The sequence below is a fragment of the Hippocampus comes genome, unplaced genomic scaffold (assembly GCF_001891065.2).
Source record: "Hippocampus comes isolate QL1 unplaced genomic scaffold, H_comes_QL1_v1.1 scaffold290, whole genome shotgun sequence".
NCBI lineage: Eukaryota > Metazoa > Chordata > Actinopteri > Syngnathiformes > Syngnathidae > Hippocampus > Hippocampus comes.
Genome location: NW_017805629.1, coordinates 127,627 through 149,560, shown reverse-complemented (window position 1 = coordinate 149,560; position 21,934 = coordinate 127,627). Strand labels below are relative to the sequence as shown.

At 41.2% G+C, this 21,934-nt stretch overlaps 2 protein-coding genes across 5 annotated transcripts in view; both read left to right on the top strand.

Moving 5' to 3' along the window:
* The window catches only part of troap (trophinin associated protein), an 11,240-nt gene extending 8,431 nt beyond the window's left edge, over positions 1–2,809 (top strand). For all 3 annotated transcript variants that reach the window (XM_019881544.1, XM_019881545.1, XM_019881543.1), the window contains 4 exons: positions 985–1,077; positions 1,153–1,402; positions 1,481–1,674; positions 2,360–2,809. In XM_019881544.1, the coding sequence (XP_019737103.1) occupies positions 985–1,077; positions 1,153–1,402; positions 1,481–1,674; positions 2,360–2,422 (600 nt within the window). In that variant the 3' untranslated portion in view covers positions 2,423–2,809. The remainder of the gene's footprint in view (positions 1–984; positions 1,078–1,152; positions 1,403–1,480; positions 1,675–2,359) is intronic.
* Positions 2,810–3,211: 402 nt separating this feature from the next.
* Positions 3,212–21,674, top strand: LOC109522757 (ATP-dependent 6-phosphofructokinase, muscle type-like). Of its 2 annotated transcripts, XM_019881539.1 has the most exons (22): positions 3,214–3,386; positions 5,674–5,747; positions 5,881–5,958; positions 7,142–7,331; positions 7,689–7,854; positions 7,976–8,020; positions 8,586–8,694; positions 8,783–8,878; positions 9,890–9,982; positions 10,611–10,736; positions 12,643–12,707; positions 12,865–12,928; positions 13,829–13,975; positions 16,443–16,513; positions 17,202–17,289; positions 17,761–17,913; positions 18,013–18,177; positions 18,254–18,315; positions 18,696–18,807; positions 18,882–18,981; positions 21,223–21,328; positions 21,422–21,674. In XM_019881539.1, the coding sequence occupies exons 1-22, from the start codon at positions 3,296–3,298 to the stop codon at positions 21,561–21,563; spliced, it is 2,343 nt and encodes a 780-aa protein (XP_019737098.1). In that variant the 5' UTR covers positions 3,214–3,295; the 3' UTR covers positions 21,564–21,674. The 2 variants fall into 2 exon arrangements, with proteins under 2 accessions (XP_019737097.1, XP_019737098.1); XM_019881538.1 differs by having other exon boundaries at positions 3,212–3,386; positions 17,761–18,177.
* Positions 21,675–21,934: the final 260 nt, after the last annotated feature.

Genomic DNA, 21,934 nt, shown 5'->3' with positions numbered 1-21,934 from the left:
TGTGTGCCCTGCGATTGGCTGGCAACCGGTTCAGTGTGTCCCCCGCCTACTGGACAGCTGGGATAGGCTCCAGCACCCCCGCGACCCTTGTGTGGATCAAGCGGTTCGGAAAATGAATGAATGAAAAAATATATATATATATATATATATATATATAGTCGTTAAATTAGTTGTTTTAAAAAAGGACAAAAAGAAATAGTCATAGTCAATAGTTTGCGTGAATTAAATCATTTTTTTATCAACTATTGCGAGGGGACAAAAAAATATTCATTATAAAGAATAAAATCGTAATTGTCTGACAAAAAAGTTCGAAAGAAAAGGGTAAAGCAACATTTTTAAAAAGAATCATGAAATGTGGGAATAAAAATTCACAAACAATTGCCGTTTTATGATAAAGAAGTTGGAAATTTACGACCAAAAAACTTACTACTATACGGAATACTATAAGGAGAAGCTAAATTTTTGTTACTGCTTATCCCTGCACTGGTCGCTAGACAGTCGCAGGGCCTTTATAGAGCCAGACAGTCATTCACTCTTAACATTCACACCGTTACTGCGAGGAACTGAACCCATGGGCAATTGCCATTAAAAAAGATAAAGTACTGTTTGTTTTTCCTCCTGCAGTCCACTGTCACAGATTGGGTAAGCGTGACACAAGTGGATTTTTGAAATATTCTTCCGGTTTGGGTTTACAGGTACTTGAACATTCGAGATGCATGTGTTGCTTTACTTCAAGCCGTTACCCAGCCTTTCTTTTTTGAGTTGCAGGCAGGAAAACACAAATAAAATGGAATGACAGTGTCCCAAAATAATAATACAACTTTTAAATTTACAACTGCCAAATTTTGTAATCTTTTTCTTTTTCTCAGCGTTTTCTGTAAATTCTTCACAACAAGAAAAAAAACCCAACTTGACTTTTGACACAGACTAGTTGCAAATAATCTTTCTAAAAAGAATTGTAACTGTTGTTTCTTGTGGTGGCAGCAAGTTGCCCAGACGTTATTCGTTGACCAGGAGAATGGACGGAGTCCTGACAAAGGGAAGGAAGAGCAGCTCCCAGTTCTTCAAGCCTCACCTGTAAGAAGCGAGGTTCAAGCACAGACCACAAAGCCATTTCTCATCGATGAATTGAATCTTTCCCGTTTCTTGTAGATTAAAACCCCCTGTGAGGACAGAGCAAAGATGACCACCAGCCGGAGTGATGAAGAAGAGCAGAAGATTGAGCAAGGACAGAAGTTCATTCAAAGCCTGCAAAGAGAGTCTGTCATTTGTTTTTCCACAGGCAAGAAACAGTGCCGTTTTGAGAAGCAGGAGAGCTCTGCCTGTCAGGATCTGTCAGAAATGGCAGACGTGTGTGAGCCTGTTTGTCGCATCAACCTTGCTGGTCGCTTTCTGCACAGAGGTAACACAACGGCAACACGTCCATCTTTGCTCATTCACAACTGTGATACGCTTCTAAACTTTGACTTGTGTTTTCCAGACCAAAAGGCCTGCGTTAGCAACACTGCGCTTGCGTTACTGCCCAAGAAACTTTCTCCCATGAATGACCTACTTTTGGACAAGGAGGTTGCCTTTTATATCTCCCATTCTGTCTCAGATGCTCCCAGATCCTTCCCCTCTCAACCTCGCTGTATCAACCCGGTGGCATCTTTGTTGCACTTTCTGGAGTCCACTGTGAGTGCAAACTGTTGAACATGAGCAATCAACCATAGTGGTACCTTGAAGCTGCACCACAATCGATGGTCAAACGTTGTTTGGTTTTTTTTTTCTACTTTGGTGATCTGAAACAAAAGTTCCCATTGTGATCGATTTGGTGCAATTTATTTAAACCAACCTAATCAATTAAATTGGCAGGTGTTTTACAGTTGTGGACTTGAAAACATCCCCACCCCATACCCTAAAAGATTCAATTGTGATTGTATCCTTGTTTTGAGCATATTTTGGAACACTCACACCCAGGTTGAAAATGTGTCCCTCAAATGTGCCCTCAAAATCAAGGGACTCTGACTCAGGTGCTGAGCAGAATCTCTAACTATCATGACGCCAAAATACTACAAAATAAAGTATTCAGATGCAACCACAGTCTTTTCAACTTTGAATTGATGTTTGCTAACATTAGCAGGATATTCATCTCTGACCGTTGTCATCCTAAGAATTAGTATCACAAAAAGCCAAAGCAAAAACAAAGCCCCTGAAATGCGGTCTACTTGGGGTCGGATGACTTCACATGATAATGGTTCCAATTCCAAAACTTGTTTTAACGTTGAGGCATAGTTTTGGGTGTTCCAGCTTCAAGGTTCCACTGTACGTATTCCCTGCGGGGTTGTCTCACAAGTGTGCATGACTTTTCTTTTTCTAGACGTTTGTTCCACTGTGCTTGGATGCTCCCTCTCCGTGCTCCTCTCCACTTCAAGAAAAATAATTAATTAATGTGTCTTTTTAATGAAACACTAATACAGATCCCCACAATGTTGCAGGCACTGGATATGCAAATGTTGACACTTGAGCTTGTCTTTCAAATGAAAGTGAAATGTAGCTACAGGGCAGAATTGTTACCTTGGGCTGTGAAGGAAATTTGCTTGTTTCAGTCCATTTGTTCTCCTTTACCCCAAGAAAAGACTGTGGGGAAATGACTGAGCTCCATTGTTGTGTTTGTCGGAGAGCACCTAATAGGGTGTTTTGTCATTCTGTTGTCCCTGTGAGGACCAGCACCTTTCCACAAATTACTAATGTATTTGTTTCAATGCGTTTTTGTCTTTTGGCGTCTCACTTTTGGAAATAAATGGTTGTATGCAGTTTGTGGCCTGAGCATGTGTCTGTTTTGGAGTCTTTGTCGCGTAACAATAATAGCTAGACCTGATGGCCCCTTTTTGTTCCATGTGTAGATACAAAAGTCAAAGATTGGGTGAGCTTGGGGAAGTAGAACCGCATCAAAACACTAGGGTAAAATTTACACAGCCCCTTTCAAGTTCCTACCGTCGCTGTTTAGTGTGCAAGGCAAAGGTTGGGCCTAACTTGATGTTTTCCATCATTTCCCTTTCATTCTGGTGAAAGGAACTGTTGTCCAAGTAGTTTTGAATCAATGAGTATCGTGTGCCTTGTTTTGCCATGTCCAGGACAGGTGCTTGGATGTATATTTAGTTGACTGAGTGCTGGTGGAGGAGGTTGTCGGTGGGAGTGGACTCAGGACACCAGTGGGCTATAAAGCCTGTGTACTTCCAGCAGGAGAGCAGCCGTTCCTGCTCTTTCTATCTCCTTTCCCGTTCAGCGTAGCCCTTGCTGCTTACTGGGAAACATGTCAACGAACCTCCAGACGATGACGGATCCCACCAAGATGGGCCTGGGACGCTCCATAGCCGTGCTGACATCTGGAGGAGACGCCCAAGGTAAGATGGTATAGTTTCCTGTCTGCTGGTGTGCCTGTGAAGTGAACACAGCTGGATAATTGTGTTGAATGAGGATTTTCCACGTTAATTTGTACTTTTAAATAACACCAAAAGAAGTGTTATTCAAAGTTTTTCTGTGATGTCTGCAAATAAAAACAGATTCATTTTTGTGCATGCTCTTGGTGTTAATTGAGATGTGACAGATTAGGATCCTAACATGTGCAGTCATTCTCTTTTACCACCGCATTCAAGATAGGTAACCTCGTAAGGACGCTTCCTCTGTTCACCTCCAAGTAGTGATGTTGTTATCGATTCAGCTCGTATTTTTCAATGATCCTTTTTCCAATCCACTGAGCATTCCTTCAATTTGCGTGTCGGGGGCTAATTTTAGTGGCGGTGACCTTCCGGCATGCAGAGGAAATGCTCCGTTCTCCCCCTTGAGGTCACCATCGACAGCAGCTGTCCAGTGAAACAAGAGCTGCAGTCTGCCAATTTGTCACAACAAAAACACAGGCTGTGGCATTTGGCGTTTGAGGTTATTCAGGTGCAACACATAGGGAGCGCCATTAACACGCCTCCTGTCCTTTTCTCGGTGCCTATTTTGGCCTAGTCTGCTGACAGTGTAACGAAAGGTCAGATGTCCATTAAAGGTTGGAGTTCAATAGTTGTGTACTGCTTTACTCACTATTGATCCTCTTCTATTGACAAAAACAGCACTACTGGTTACTAGAAATTAGCAAAATAATACAACGATGCAACACTTAATCTACCCAGGAAAACTCAATTACCATGTCAGAATTTGATACAGTTGTAGCAATAATGGGGTCGGTTTGTTTATTGAATTAACGGCGGCTGAATCTTACAGCCTGCAGTACAGTTGGCCGTCAGACGAAAAACATTTTTTTGCTGAAGAGAAAAACTCTTACCTGGCTGACAGTTTCGGCTGTTGCTTCAGCCTTCATCGAAGCTGGTGATGTCAGGAAGTATTGACAGCTACGATGAAGGCTGGAGCAACAGGCGAAACTGTCAGCCAGGTAAGAGTTTTTCTCTCCCAAAAAATAAGAATTTAAAAAAAAAAAAAAAAAGACCACGGTCTGGAAAAAAGAGCCCTTTAACCTAACTTAAGTTGACAAGATGAACATCATAGTGCTAAATTAGAAATGCGTGTACTGTTTCTGCTACTAATTACACTTGGAATGATATTTTCTTTGGTTATTTGCATTGCATTGCATGCACCTAATTTCCAAGACAAATGTGAGGATTGAAATTTACTTATGATGGGTCTAACTAATGAATGTTAAAATGGAAAAAATATATCTTGATCAATGATTCAAAAATCGTCTGTGGATGAATCTTCTTCAAGTGGGAATGTTGCACCTAATGACAATAACTTCACAACCACCCCGAACATGGAACAGCCAACACGGATTAAAATTTAAATGAATGCCCAATTATTATTGCTACAAATGATAATAGCAGGGCGGCCCCGTGATCGAGTGGTTAGCGCATCGACCTCACAATGCAGAGGTATTGTTCCACTGTGCTTGGATCAATTCCAGCTCCGGCCTTCCTGTGTGGAGTTTGAATGTTCTCCCCTTGCCTGCATGGGTTTTCTCTGGGTATTCCAGTTTCCTCCCACATTCCAAAAACATGCGTGGCAGGCTGATTGAACACTCCAAATTGTCCCTAGGTGTGAGTGTGAGCGCGGGTGTTTGTTCGTCTGTGTGTGCCCTGCGATTGGCTGGCGACCGGTTCAGGGTGTCCTCCGCCTACTGCACGAAGACAACTGGGATAGGCTCCAGCACCCCCCGTGACCCTTGTGAGGATAAAGCGGATCGGATAATGGATGGATGGATGATGATAGCAAATATTCCTTCTTCTGGCTGATTGGTGAACTGTTCACTCTCTGTAGCCGAAGGGGCAAATTTATTGATATGATCCCAGTGAACTTTGTAAACATGTCCAAATAACTAAAACTATCCAGAGCACAAGGAAGAACAAAAGAGGAGGCAAAATTGACAACTCGGCTACAAACAAAAGTAGTTGCAGAACCCCGCACACAAGGCCAGAGTTCAGTCAGGTTCAGTCACATTGCTCGCTGTGCAGTAGGCCTAACCCTACTGGTACGACAAGTCCACTACCGTGACCAGTAAGACTACTTCTCTTAACTACTACTTCTGCTGTAGCTGTACTGGTAGAGCTGTTGCTAGCAAAATTACCACTACTGACCATAAATTTCTACAAGTGAGTGTGAAAATTAAACAAACTCTCCACTTGTGTGTGTCAGGTATGAATGCTGCTGTGAGAGCCACAGTCAGAGTAGGTCTCTACACTGGAGCCAAAGTCTACTTTGTTCATGAGGTAGGAAACAATGAATGCAGCGTTGTGTTGAAATATGACTTGATCTACTGCACATGCCGCCATTTTACAGTCTATGCTAAACATATGAAGACTGCGATGAAAACAATTCTGGTTCTGTCAATGTGTGCGTCAGGGCTACCAGGGCCTGGTGGATGGAGGAGAAAATATTCGGCCTGCTACATGGGAGAGTGTTTCCATGATGCTTCAACTGGTGAGTTAATGGCACACGTGGATCATTTCATGTCAAATCACTCAGGGGGTTGAACCAAGGGGATTTTGATTTTGATGAAACTTTCTGTACTTGTTGATCGTGGTGGCACAACGCAAAATCTCAAATTTTAGGTCAATCGGAGCAGGTGTTGGGAACGACGGCCCACCGGATAGTCATATGTTTGGCGAAAAGGGCGTGGTTGCCTTCTTATGAACCCTCATATCTCATGGGCTTCTGGGACAATCTTTAACAATGAGTTATTTTTGGAAAGGGGATTCAACAAAGAATCTAAATCTGTAATCATTTCAAAGATTGGTGCATATTTTGGTAGCTTGACCTTTTGACCTATAATTTGACCTGGAAATTACCTTTTGGATCACGTGATCTTCAACAATTTTTTTTTCATGAAATGTAATCTCACACATCATTGCTCGAACATGAAAGTTTCAGAGATGTAATTTCTTTGTTTAGCAGAATTAAGGAATCAGATTGGCAATGAATATTCATAGGATACTCAATAAATAGATAACTTTCAATGAGTATTCAGCGAATATTAAACAACTTTGATAGAAAAGATTTGAGGGACTACATTTCATGAAAAAAAATGTGCTAAGGTCACATGATCCACAAGGTAAATGTCAAGGTCAAATTCTAGGTCAAAAAGGTTAAATTACTAAAATATGCACCAATCTTATAAACGATTGCAGATTTGCATTCCATGTTTCCAAAATTAGGGGTTTTGTGAAGATTGGCCCAGGTAGCTCCTGAGATATAAGGATTCATTTGAAGTTTGCCATGCCCCCTTTTGCCAAACATTAAAATTCGGTGGGCCGTAGCTCCCACGCCGGTGCTACGATTGACCTAAAATTTGAGATTTCATCTTGTGCCACCACTATCAACAAGTACAGCAAGTTTCATTAAAAACTAAATCCACTTGGTTCAATTTTTCCGATTTTTTTTTTGGTGGGGTGATTTGGCATGGAATGACCCCCATGTGGACGCATCACATGTAAAAGTAGGATAGGAGTGTGTCCGTTCTGCTTGTCAATATTTCATATTGCAACATGTGACACAGGGGAACCTGCGGCTCGAAAGGGACACAAAAAAGGGTGTTTGGATTAAAAAAACCTTTGATACATTAGCAAATCGTCAGCCAATGCAAGAGTGCTCAACAACTTTTCAGGGGGGAACAGTCATCGGCAGTGCACGCTGCAAAGACTTTAGAGCCAGGGAGGGCCGTATGAAAGCGGCCTGCAACCTGGTCAAGCTCGGAATTACCAACCTTTGTGTCATCGGAGGCGACGGCAGCCTGACCGGGGCCAATGAGTTCAGGACAGAGTGGAGCGGACTGCTGGCCGACCTGCGCCGAGCTGGTGAGGAGAGATTGTTTTCCATTTACTCTGCCGAAGATAAGCTATTCATCAAGGACTCGGAGCTCCTATTTTAATCATCTCTCTGCTGCTTTGAATTATGGAAGCAAACAGAGAATGTTAAATCCTACTAAAAGTACAGTGCCATGAAAAAGTATTTGCCATCTTCTTGATTCAACATTTTTTTATTGCATATTAACGACACTTATAGGTTTCAGAACAAACCAATTTTAATCTCGGAAAGGTGAAAAAAAACCGACGTCAATTTTTGATACCTTTCAGATTTTTTTACAACACGGTATGCAAATTAGATGCAATATGCATTTCTTGTCACAATGGATCATGAGCAAATATCTGCAGGTAAGATAATGGATGAAGAAGCCAAAAAGTCCTCCCATCTAAACATTGTGGGCATGGTGGGCTCTATCGACAATGATTTCTGCGGTACCGACATGACGATTGGCACGGACTCTGCCCTGCACCGCATCATTGAGGTGGTGGATGCCATCACCACAACTGCACAGAGGTCCGCCATCATGTGTTTGCTGCTGCTAGTGCTGTCTTGAGGATAATTGTACACGCATACAGTACATGTATGGATATGGGTGAATGTCGTGGTAACTATTGTTCATTGTGTGTATCCATAGCCACCAGAGGACCTTCATCCTGGAAGTGATGGGAAGACACTGTGGGTCGGTAGATGGCAAGTTTGTCGTTTATTTACAGAGATGAATTTATATAAAGAAGAGAGAGCGAGAGAGAGAGAGAGACAAAGAGAAAGAGATTTATGTGTATTACCCGATTACAACAAAATATATACCAAGGGAAACCGAAATTATGTATTCCAACGTTGACTTTTAATGTTACAACAGTAGTTGTTTCCTTGTTTGAGTAAAATAATGTTCATTTTGAAGATTACACCCATTTTGTGAGAATAAAGTCACATTAGGTCACTGAAGAAAAACGACGCCTGAATGAACATTAATCAGAATATTTTGCGATTAAAGAAATGTGTATATAACAAAATGTAAATGTAACAATCTATTTGTATATGGCAACTTGAGCCTTTTTTTTAACAAGAAAAAAAACTCTGTGATTGTAGGTGCAATTAAAAAAAACATTAAAAAAAAACAAGAAGTTGCAATTAAGCAATCAAAACGAAGAGTTTTGTTTTTGTTGAGTATTTTTGCAGGAAGGAAAAAAATAGCATTGTAATCTTACAAGAATTGTGTGTCTATGTCTGCCCCCGGCCACAAGGTACCTGGCACTAGTGTCGGCTTTGGCCTGCGGCGCAGACTGGGTGTTCATTCCAGAGATGCCACCAGATGACGGCTGGGAGGAACACTTGTGCAGGAGGCTAGCAAATGTAGGACAGTCGCTGCTCGCGCTCCCCGCTCTGCTGCTCACGGGTCTCCTTGAACGCGCGACGATAATGACAATAATTGTGCTTTCAGCAACGGGCCAGAGGTTCTCGTCTGAATGTGATCATCGTCGCTGAGGGTGCAATGTCCAGAGATGGCAAACCCATTTCATCAGACCACATTAAGAAGGCAAGGCCCAGATGGTGACTGTACTATGCTGTGTTCCAAATGCGTCGTTTCAACCGTTATCTGCCGTCAAAGGCAACAGCTAAAAGAAAGTATCCATACATCCATTATCTGAACCACTTAACCCTCATAAGGGTCGCCGGCGGACAGTAGGCAGGGTACACCCTGAACCGGTTCCCAACCAATCACAGTAAAAGCAAATATACTGCACTAAGAAACAAAAGAAAGGTAACAGATGATTCAAAATGAGCAACATGAAGCGATTGCCATTGAAATGGTACAGCAATTGTAATCATGACATAAGGACACACCATTCACTCTTTTGAGAAAGTAAGCAAAGAGATTTTATTGAACAAATCCACCATAATGACAAGAAGTCGTTTTTTTGGGCAAATGTTATAGGGGAAGTCAATCCAAAAATGTTCTTTCCAAAAATATCTTCTATGCAGCCTCGCTAGTCTTAACACGGCATTCTGATTAATATTGCGTATGTGCAGATGAGTCAAGCAGTAAAATCCTCTTATTATTGTCCATCACAGGGGTCGTTCTTTTTGCCACCTGCTGTCAACTGAATATGACAACACAGTTGCTCAGCGCTCATGTAATGACCAATCATGGCACAGCTTCAGGAAGCAGGTGAGCTCTGATTGGTCATTACCTGTGGCATAACAATGGAATCAATACTCTGCTGCTTCACTATTAGAAAACATCAGTTTCGTTTTGCCTGCATTAAGGGACAATTATAATTTTGCCAAACTATGACAAACAGCATTAAATGCATTTTGGCAATTGTTAGCCACTTCGGCAAGTGCAGTTGCAAAACAATACACAATCATGTCATCAGAAAAAAAAAAGACAACTTGTGTTTTTTACATTCTGTCCCACATCATTTATACGCATTGTAAAAAGAACTGGGCCAAGAATAGACCCTTGAGACACGCCCTGAGTAACTGTCAAAACATCAGAACACGTGCTTTGGTCATAATGCTAAAGGATGAATTTGTGGTTCTCTAGCTGGTAACTGACAGACTTGGCTTTGACACACGGACCACCGTCCTTGGACACGTACAGAGGGGAGGGACGCCCTCTGCCTTCGACAGAATTTTGGTCAGTACATCATCAGTCAAAAGTCCTTACATTTGATTTGCCATAATTAAATCCTCTATAATCCTTAAAATTGATACATTAACCATAAATCACGCTATTATGAAACTCAATCCATGTGTTTGTGAATTGTATATGCACAGTATGTGGCACAAAACATTGTAAATGAAAACATGCTTTGTACAGCAAGGTTGAGCCTGTATGGCTGCTTCATACTCACTGAATGAGAAATCTGAAGTAAAAAATGGCTTCCTAAAACTTGCAGAAGCAGTTTTAATAGAGCAAACTAAAATGACAACATAGATTAATTGCAAACTGTTTTATTAAATTTCATGGCACACCAATGTTTGGTGGTGTACTGTGCAGCAAAACACACACATATATATATGTGTGTGTGTGTGTGTGCATGCATTTAAAGTTGTGTCTGTTCTGTTGTTTTACACATTTGTCAAATGTGATTCATTTTATTTTGGGGTGGGAACTATTGAAGACAAGCAAAACACAAACAGATGGAAACACACCTTATGTTCTGTGTGTGTGTGTGTGTGTGTGTGTGTGTGTGTGTGTGTGTGTGTGTGTGTGTGTGTGTGTGTGTGTGTGTGTGTGTGTGTGTGGTGTTTATCCCCTCCAGGGCAGCAGAATGGGCGTTGAGGCGGTGATGGCTCTTCTGGAGGCCACACCAGACACCCCGGCCTGTATCGTCAGCCTGTCTGGTAACCAGGCAGTTCGGCTGCCACTCATGGAGTGTGTGCAAGTGGTATGTCTGTCTGTTGTTATGTCACAAATTACAAACCCAATTCCAATGAAGTTGGGGCATTGTGTTTAGCATAAATAAAAACTGAATACTGTACAATGATTTGCAAATAGTGTTTAACCTAGATTTAATTGAACACACTACAAGAAAAACTGATAAACTTGATTGTTTTTAGCGAATAATTATTAACTTAGAATTTTATGGCTATAACATGTTCCAAAAAACTTGGAACTGTGTCATTTTCACCACTGTGTTACATCACCTTTTCTTTTCACAACATTCAAAGAAACATTTGGGAACTGAGGAGACAAACTTTTGCTGTTGCTTTGTCGGTTTCTCATTGTTGCTTGATGACAGGTTCAGCTGTTCAAAAGTCCGCGGTCTTCATAATGCCCCACAAATTTTCAAAGGAAGACAGGTCTGGAACTTCAGGCAGGTCAGTCTAGTATATTTTTAATAATAATAATAATACATTTTATTTTACTAAGAACCCACTCCCTTGTCAAAATGTGTTTTGGCATTGTCTTACTGAAATAAGCCAAGGGAGTCCATGAAAAAGATGTTGCGTAGATGGCAGTTCTTCAAAACCTCGATATACCTGTTAGCATTCAGAATGCCTTCACAGATGTGTAAATTAGCCATGCCATTGGCACTAGCGCAGCCCCATAAAATCACAGATGCTGGCTTTTGAACCTTGTGTTCATAACAGTCCAGACGGTTCTTTTCCTCTTTGAGCTGGAGGACACGATATCCACAATTTCCCAAAACAATTTGAAATGTGGACTCGTCAGGCCACAGAACACTTTTCCACTTTGCATCAGTCCATCTTAGATGAGCTCCGGCCCAGAGAAATGCGCAGCGTTCCTGGATGTTGTGGACAAATGGGTTTTGCTTTGCATAGTAGAGTTAACGCAGAACTATATTTAGTGACATGGTTTTCTGTAGTGTACCTGAGCCCAAGTTTTGAAATCCTTTCCACAGTAAGGTCGGTTTTTGTTGCAGTCCCGCCTGAGGGATCGAAGGTCATGGGCATTTAGTGTTGGTTTTCGGGCTTGCCGCTAACAAGCTATGATTTCTCCGGGTTCTCTGTAACCTTTGATGATATTTTGGATCGTAGATTACGAAATCCTTAAATTCATTGCAATTGTACAGGAACGTTGTCATTAAACTCTTTGACTTTTCTCATGCAGGTGAACCTACCCACATCTTTACTTGTGAATGACTGAGCAATTCAGGGAAGCTCCTGTTATACCCAATAATGGCATCCACCTGTTCCCAGTTAGCCTGTTGACCTGTGGGATACAGTATTCCAAAGAGGTGTTTGATGAGCATACCTCAACTTTCTCATTCCTTTTTGCCCCCTGTCCCAGCTTTTTTGGAACATGTTGCAGTCATAAAATTCGAAGTTCATGATTATTTGTTAAAAAACAAGAAAATGTATCAATTTGAACTTTGAATAACTTGTCTTTGTAGTTAGTCCATTAAAGATAGGTTGAACATGATTTACCAATAACTGTATTCTGTTTTTATTTATGTTTAACACAATGTCCCAACTTCATTGGAATTGTACAATTACCTGAGAGTTAGGAAAAGAAAATAACGATGATTTCTTTTCATTTCAAAGCTGTTCTAATTAAAAAAATAATAAAATGCAAGTACACAAAGAAACACAAACACATAAGGCGAGGGAGCAGGTGTTCGTGGCGTAATATTGTCACATTGTGGCATTTTATTTATTTTATCTATTTAGGCGATTTAAACATTAGTTACTTTGTTTCGGGGGGATGTTGTTTTTTTTTTTCGTTTTTTTTTGACTCTCTGAAAAAAAATAATTTATTGCCTTCAAAGATTTGTATTTTGGTACCGAAGATGTGAATTGAAGTCCTCTTTTGCTATTTCTTCTTTCCAGACCAAAGATGTGACAGCTGCCATGGCTGAAGGCAGATTCGAGGATGCTATCAAGCTCAGAGGAAAGTAAGATATCTATGTTGTATGAATCTAAAATCAGAAATATAAAGTTATTAACACCGTTGTGGTTGTTATTATTAATTGTGCAATAGAGTGAGGGTAGTGACACCGACAAAGAAACTCAATCAACTCAATAAATTTTGCTTTGACGCTCAACCTGCAGGAGCTTTGAGAACAACTGGAACACATACAAGCTGCTGGCCCATATTAACCCCCCAGATGTTAAAGTAAGAACCATCCATCTGATCAACACCAGTGTTGCCAGAGAGGGAATACAGTCGTCGGGTATCGTACTGCACACTCACAATGGTTGTTCCAGGAATAAGTGCAAACTGGAAGCTAAGACTTAAGTCATAAAAGTAATATTGTTTATGGGACTAAAAGTTTATGTTTTGGAGAGAAAATCTTTTTTTTTTTTTTTTTTGCGGGGGTGGGGGGTTGAGAGACAGTAAAATCTGTATTTTGGGTGCGAAAGTCACGAAGAAAATAGTTTCAAGGAAAGTGTTTCTCAAAGAAAATAAATCATCCTAAAGAATCTCTTCTGCAAAAAGTAGAATGAATGTAACATTTTTAGAGAGGAAAAAGTGTTTCTCATTCAAAAACGCAATACAGCACTTGTGTTTTAAAATGTTATCTCTGAGAATGTCATTTTTTGTATTTTTTTTCACACAAAAAAAAACTGTCTAATGAGGATACACTGTTATTTTTTTCAACAAAAGCACTGGTCTCATGAGAATAATGTCATTTCCTCAAAGAGAAATAATATTGTAAAAGGGAATAATCCGTTTTTTTCACAATACAACTTCAGAATCTCATGAGATTAAGGTTGGATTGGTTTTTTTTTCCAAGATTTAATTTTTTTCAACGGAAAAATTATAATCTCGTAAAAATAAAACGGGACTGAGAAAAAAAAAATCCAACAAAAAAAAAACAAATACTTCATATTATGGGAATAAATGTGAAAAATCATATTAGACTCAAATGATTGCAATGTTTGGGAATTTTTAAACTATTGCATCTGGCAACACTGTTCATCACCTCCTGCATATGTCACCTCGTTCATGCATTGTTAAACTTTTCTGTATTTCCCCAAGTATTCCAAGTTAACCATCCCTTCGTTGTGTCAGAGTAACATCAACGTGGCCATCATAAATGTCGGCGCTCCCTGTGCTGGAATGAATGCAGCCGTGCGTGCAGCTGTCAGGATGGGCATCATCCAAGGTCACAACATGCTGGCCGTCCACGATGGCTTTGACGGCCTCGCCCATGGGCAGGTAGCGACCGGCACTTGACGGCGACACTTTACGCACCTCCTTCATCCTTCGAACAGAACAATATTTGCCAACCATGCCAAGATGTAAGGCAAATGCCTCACCGTTAAATCGCAGAGCCGGACGATTGCGTCCTGCTGATCAGCAAAGATTGCTGAAAGGATTAATGAACGTGATGTAGTAAATTACATTTCTTAGATGTACAGTAAATGACAATATGTCAGACTGATGCTTCATTATCCATCCATCCATCCATCCATCCATTTTCTTCTGCTTACCCGGGGTCGGGTCGCGGGGGCAGCGACTTTAACAGGGAAGCCCAGATTTCCCTCTCCGTCTGTCGTCTGTCTGTCTCTCAGACACACACACAGTTATCTTCTGTTGGTGCCAAAAACATGTTGCTGGCTTTTTTTAGCTGCTGCTATTTGTTGAGTCATGATGACTTAGCAGGTGATTGTTCTATGAACGTAAGTAAATATTTACCTGTAAATGTGTACACACTTACCAGCCCATTCTGCTCATAATCAACAATTCGGGAAAATCTTTTTCTACACCGTATTGGGCGGACAGTATATGAAAAAAATATATTTCAGGTTTAAGACTGCTTGGGAGCTGCCCTGCCTGTTTTCGAAGTTTCACTCCTCCAGTACAATACAATACATCTTTAGTCATATAGCGCTTTCACAACAGCTGCAGCTGTAACAAAGCGCTTTACAGAACATTTAACATAAAATAACATGTATAGTACAACAGAACCCAAAACATAAAATATAGACAATGATACAACACACCTGATTCAAAACAAAAGCTCTTCAGTTAGTTCTGTACAAGTCTGATGACGAACTTGATCATCACAATCAGGTGTGCAGGAGGAGGGAACCATCTAAAACAGACAGGAAAGCGGCTCTCGCGGACTGGAGTTGCCTACCCCGGTTAAAGGTGTTATAGTTTCCCCTGTGTTAGTCTTTCCAACCCCCGCTCCCTGCCGCCATGTGCCCGGTTTGCACATTTTCTTGGCATAGCGTATTATCCCGTCCAAATAGCTGACATACTCACATTCTGACATGCGCAACTAACTACCTAAAGCTCTAGAAATTTGCAACCATAGTTGGTAAAGTTAACTTGTCATGAGAAGCTTTTTTAATGATACAGTCTGTGATTTAGCGTTAAATGTTTTAAGGTGGGAGATTACAGCCTTTAATTAATATTTAATATTAACTGCTATTTGGTCTAATAAATAAGTAATCCTGGACTGTACACAATAAGAACATAACTCAAATTCATTTACACACGGGAAAGATAAGATTATATTTCCGATATATGTTCTTATTATCAATAAAATGCGGTATTTATTTTGCTTGTATTGAATAATAGTTGATACTTGTTCTAACAAAAGATGGGTCATTCCAGAATTGGAGGACATTTTACATTCCAACGATCATACTTTAAATAATCCACATACAAAATACTAAAACATGCAGTTTCTGAGTAAATTTACTTGTCCTGAGACCAAATCTAAAGAAAAAAAAAACCTAAGAGAAAAAGAATGCTTGCATATCGATCAAAGGAATTCAGAGATACCTTCGGCAGATCTCTGTCGCGAGAGTTTGCTGAATAAATTTGACATTCTATCTTCTGAAACAGATGAAGATTTTCACCTCAGATCTCGTCAGGTGTTCTATGCACGTTGAGAATGAGCCGCCAAGCTGTTCTGTCATTAGTTGAGGAGATCTAATGAAGCCCGTTTTATAACTGAGATGAGCACTCCGCATGGATTGACCACCGATCAAAAAAATCAATAGTGAAAAATTGAGAAATTTTTATGAGGAGCTGCACAGTGCTAAAAAAACTGCCATCGTAAGAAGTTGGATACATTTTTTTCATAGTCTGGAGTTACCAACAGAGAGTCAGCAGGATAGACTAGATCTTGGTAGTAACAAGCACCAACAGGTAGGAAACTTAACATACTTATGACGTAATATCAAGAGTCAGGGGCCATAACCACTCGGTGGCATCTCCTCATGAAACAGCTTTTCGACTGTCTTTTGGGTCGAAACATACATCCTCTTAATAATTGTCTGGTTGACAACTTTGCATAATAGCGTTTTTATTTTTAGTCGCTCGTGTAGTCAGACACACACTGTCATCTCTGTGTATGTGCTCAAACTTTGGAGACACGCAAATCAAAGTCAATCCTTACAACGGCGATATACATGCGACAGCCATCAGAGGAGGCACGGTCCCAAGATTTTTTTTTCCCCTCACAAAGCAAAGGGGGTTTGACCGATATCTGGGGGAGGGGGGGCTGAGAAAATACTAAATTTTCAATTATTATACATAATTAACTCTATTCCATAGTGAGTTCAGAAATTCAGAAACACTACTCTTGAGATTGGGTGTGTTCAGAGAGGTCGAGTGCACTTGAGTTCAAGTATGTGTTGTGACGATTCATGTATTTTATTTGCTACAGATTGAGCCTATCAACTGGACTTCAGTGAGTGGCTGGACTGGCTTGGGAGGCTCAAAGTTGGGCACTAAGAGGTAATCATGTGTAAGGGAGCCTCTAATGTGGAACATTTCAAAGCCATTGCTGCCATAGGAAATCATAAAACATTAATTCATGCCCCAAGTTATATTTTAACATTATTTGCTGTATGTAAATGAATGAACTTTTCCTATTGGACATTAAATGCAGTTTCTGATTTAATGATTATCACATTTTTTCCTCTCTGGGTGGCATCCCGTCCATCCATGCATTTTCTGATCCGCTTTATCCTCACAAGGGTTGCTGGGCATGCTGGAGCCTATCCCAGCTGTCTTTGGGCAGTAGGCGGGGTGCACCCTGAACTGGTTACCGGGGATCGAACCCACGACCTCTGCACTGTGAGGCCGACACGCTAACCAGTTGACCACCGTGCCACCTGGGTGTAATCCCAAAAAGCAATACAAACTAGTGGAGTTTATCCTTTGGAATCTAATTTTTGGAGCTGAAGTCTCACAGGAATTGCTGTCATCCTGTGCAGTGTTGATTTGAATTACAAATTTGATTTTGAGCTGTTTTTCACACACTTTGGTCGGATTGAACTCCAAACCGTAACACTTCAGTTGTATTTATAATTCTCTGTATCAGTCACCAATGTCAAATTATCGACCCGCCTACCGAACCCAACCCCCCGACCCAATGTCCATGAGTCATAACAACACAAAGTCTTTCTGTTTCTGTTCAAAGAACACTTCCAGGTAAACTGATGGAGGAAATCACCCAGAACATTGCAAAGTTTAACATCCACGCCTTGGTGATCATCGGAGGATTTGAGGTAGGACAGGCCAGCCAAGATACACATTTTCTTCCATTAAAAGTGACCTATGCATTTTGACCCTCCATAGACACCCAGACTGGTGGCAAAGAGAGTCCAGAGATTTTGAGAACGATTCAAGGAGGGCACTGGAATGGATACAAAAATTTTGGGAGCAACATAATTTTCACAGCGTTAACTCGACCTAAAGTAACGATTGGGGCCTCTCAGCTCTTTTTACCACTCAAGTAATGGGAGAAAATTAGCTTTGAATAGGTTCTGAAATGGTAGTGACACGTATGGTGAGATATACAAAGGTACAAATTGTTAGGTATATGCTAAATACAAAACAAAAATACATTCAACCACTGGTAACAAACACATCTGACAGGGATTAACGTCTTCATAACTTCATTAATTAAATACATTGCATTTTTTTGTGAAGTGAAGGGAAGGACGACTCAAATGATCTCCTCGTGTGTGTTCTCGCAGGCCTACGTAGGAGGTCTGGAGATGGTTCAGGCCCGAGAGAAATACGAGGAGGCGTGCATCCCCATGGTCGTGATCCCCGCCACCGTCTCCAACAATGTCCCTGGCTCCGATTTCAGCATCGGCGCTGATACCGCTCTAAACACGATCACCTCTGTTAGTGTTTGGACAAGCAACACACACACACACACACACACACACACACACACTCACACACTCACAACCTTTAGGTGCTCATCCATAAACTGCTTGCAGACATGCGACAGAATCAAGCAGTCAGCAGCGGGGACCAAACGTCGCGTGTTCCTCGTCGAGACGATGGGAGGCTACTGCGGCTACTTAGCCACCATGGCCGGGCTCGCGGCCGGGGCAGACGCTGCCTATATATTTGAGGAGAAATTCAACATTAAAGACCTGGAGGTGAACATGTGATGATGGAGAAAGCGGATAGTGGATAGACGATGACTTCCCGTGTGTTGCGCTTTTTATCTTCAAGGGAAATGTTGAGCATCTTGTGGAGAAGATGAAGACGACAGTGAAAAGAGGCTTGGTTCTCAGGTAGAATGTGACAGATATGAACAGGAGGGCAACAGGACATATTAGTCATTACAAACTCTACTTAGATGCTTGATTCAATAACGTCCGTAAAAGATTGGAGTTGTAATCAACACTCAGAAGTCAACATGACATGCCGTCAATCTGCACTAACTCTAGTGACCATGCAACCATGATATTATTCCTGCTCTGACGGGTGAAAATAAATCCTAAAGTCGCACGTGTTAACTTTGTGTGCCTAATTGAGAAGAGCATGGCGTGGATGTTACATGATCATTTTCATCATCATCAAAAAATAGCGTGCGAGGGCCTGATCTTCACAACATCTTTAATCCATCGTTAAGTCTTTTTGTGGACTGCAATTGCTGATCTCCCTACCACAGGAACGAAAACTCAAACGCCAACTACACCACGGATTTCATCTTCAACTTGTACTCCGAGGAGGGTAAAGGTGTCTTTGACTGTCGCAAGAATGTGCTTGGACACATGCAACAGGTGGCTTTGCCGTGTCCGAATGTGTCCACTCACTTTTCTTCCCGTGCACCTGACAACTTCTCTGTTCACGGCAGGGTGGCACTCCGACGCCTTTTGACAGAAACTTTGGGACAAAGATGGGTGCCAAGTCTGTGCTATGGCTGACTGAAAAGCTCAAAGAGTGCTACAGGCATGGTAAGATTACTTGAAATATGTTTTAAAATATCATTAACAGCGGTACCTTGAGTGGGATGGTCCGAAAAGTGCTGCTCATGTCACACGAGAGACCCAGTATCAAAAGATAAACTCTGCGTGTGTGTTCTGACTTTTCCAATTGTCGTTTATGACACATTCCCTGAAAAGACGATCGTGGTAAGAGAAAGAAACACTTTTATATCCTAAACAGACAAAATAGTGTCCAAGAACGAGCCTTTTGGTGTCCTGACAGTTTAAAGATTGTTGCGTCCCAGTTTGAAAGGAATATCACAGAATAAATTACTATAAATATAAATATAAGAGTGGTTATAAGGGATGGGTACTGAGGCCGGGTATTTAACTGGCCCAGGAGTTAAATGTTTAAAAACTACAGGATCAATCAGCTCCACCCTTAGCGGTTCTCTCAACAGTCTTGGAGAAATTACTCAAATTAATTTTTGATTGTTTTAGTCTATACGAACGTTACTTTGCACCTTAGACCTCTCCTCTCTTTTCGAACTAACAATGAAAGTCATACGTTCGTCTCAGATGCATGTTCACAATCGCAGGCGAGCCATCTGTCCCCACAGCATCGCTGTGCGAGAGAGGCACTTGTGCTTCCCTCTTGTGGCAATGTCGTGCAATTCACTGAGTTCTTGCGGCTCCGCACTGCCTGGCGTCATCAATGGATGAGACGCGACGAAGCACATTCAGTCCTGGGCCATTCGCAGCTCGTCATATCGATGCCCAATGCAAACATTTTCAGAGCCCTCCGCCCCCCTACTTTTTCTTATTTTTGACAAAATGTGAACTATGTAATATTGCCCTGCTTTTAAAATCTGTTACAATGAGCTAACATCTTCCATTAGCTTCCGAATATTTACCACCAAAGACTGAATTCTAATGGTTAGCATCATCTAATCTAAAGATTGTGAATTTGAGAAAATTGTTATAATTACTGGGCGAGGGAAAGTGCTTACAATCTTTCTTGGGGATTATTGAGGATAACAAGTGAAGCAACTAAACACTTTTAAAGTTGAAATCTAAATGTTTTGTATCTAAAAAGTTAAATACATCTGAACTGTATGATTGAGCCTTTGTGCCACTATTGTTACTTACTACAGTAGTACTACTAAGGCTCGAAATAAGTGGTTTTGTATTGCTGTTAGTGATGTATAATGTGTATTTTACACATCAAATGAACCCACTGAAACGTGTTTATGTGGCAAAGCACAGAGCTGCCAAATGTTTCAGCATCACTGAGTGAACGCTAACTTGTTATGCCCGTCACACATTGAGATTCCTCTGAATGTTTGAAAAAAATAATTTACAACGTCGGAGTGGCCGCCACTACCAAGGGCTTGTTTTGCCTGTGGCTCCCTGCATTTTGTTTTTGGGGTTTTTTTTTTTTTTGCTCCCCTCCCTCTGACTCAATAGTTGGGAAGCATGTTATAGGATATACCTGAGAACTGTGATTAATACTCACTAAAATTTATGTTGACATGTCTACTTATGTTCACAATGACCTCTAAAAATATTAGAATGCTCGCCCAAATATTACAACAAAGCTTCTGTCACTTAATGAGGAAAACATTTGGTCCATGAAATAGCAAATTTTGGGGCGATACATGTATTTATAGGGGTTGATGTGGTCATTAGTAGAGATGCCCACAAACATTCTGGTGCCGACTGATTGCAGCTTTCTATCACGTTAAGGGATATCAGCTTTTTCTTATGCTTATGTTGAGTTTTGACTGCTGCCACAAGTGCGAGTTGACTGCAGTGTCCTCGGCTCTCGTCATTTACAAGTACGTACATGTCTTGCCACCTTACACAATGCCACACAAAAAACTTGCAGATTCACTTTGAAAACCATGCAGGATTCTTGCACACCAATGTGGATGTATTTGTCGTGTATAAGCCTGCGGATCTAACAAAATTTTCAGTCAGGGTGTGTTTGGCTGTTGCAGATAAGACTGGCCATCAATCAAATGAAAATCATATAGTTTCTCTACATTTACTGTCTGAGTGATGAGCAACTCAACATTAGCTTTTCACTACTCAAAAATAGCTATGATAATATGTAATCTCATTCATTTTTAGTGATCTGTGCCTGAAATGGGGAGTACAAGCATCTTGGCGGCTGGGAACGGCTCCCTGTGGCCCACCCATGGCGACAGGTCTGACTATGTTGTAGCCTACTGTGAACGACTGAAATGTATTCTCCTTTGGCTACCACAGGTCGCATCTTTGCCAATACACCCAACTCTGCCTGTGTGCTGGGCATGCGGAAGCGGGCACTCACCTTCCAGCCACTGGCTGAACTTAAGGGAGACACAGACTTCGAGTATGATGTGCATGCTTTCGACGCACCATGTGTACACGAGTGCTGTCGAGTATTAATTGCTACTCCTCCCCATCTCCACCTTCTATTTGCTAGGCACCGCATTCCAAAGACGCAATGGTGGCTGAAGATACGGCCCATCATGAAGATCCTGGCCAAGTACAACATCAAGCTGGACACATCAGAGCATGCTGATATGGAGCACGTGATCAAGAAGAGAAGCCCCCTCTCCAGCTAGGGGTCACCGACAAATTAATACGCAACTCATCTTCATAATCTTATCTCATGTACTGTATTCAGAGGCAGTGTCAAAAGAACAAAAGAAAGATTAAACTCTTTAAAAAATGTTTTCTCTTTAACAAAACAATCAGATTGCAATACTGTAAACCTCAGTTAAATAGAACGTACTGGACAGGTTATTGGCACGCTCCGACTACCTTTCACCAGTCAGGTCTAGAGCCAAAGCATCTGAGTACCCGGAATATAAATTTTATGAAAAGTTTCAGTTCAAACCCCAACACACAAAACATTAAACGAGAATACCGAACAGAAAATGACACGTGAATTTATTAACATCTACTTTGGCCGGGTATACACAATCACACTGTT

Bases quoted from the DNA above. Each gene is read 5' to 3' on its own strand.
- LOC109522757 (XM_019881538.1), top strand. From the start codon at position 3,296: ATGTCAACGAACCTCCAGACGATGACGGATCCCACCAAGATGGGCCTG. The intron at 5,959-7,141 runs GTGAGTTAATGG...ACAACTTTTCAG, and splicing joins TTTCCATGATGCTTCAACTG to GGGGGAACAGTCATCGGCAG. The intron at 8,879-9,889 runs GCAAGGCCCAGA...GTGGTTCTCTAG, and splicing joins CATCAGACCACATTAAGAAG to CTGGTAACTGACAGACTTGG.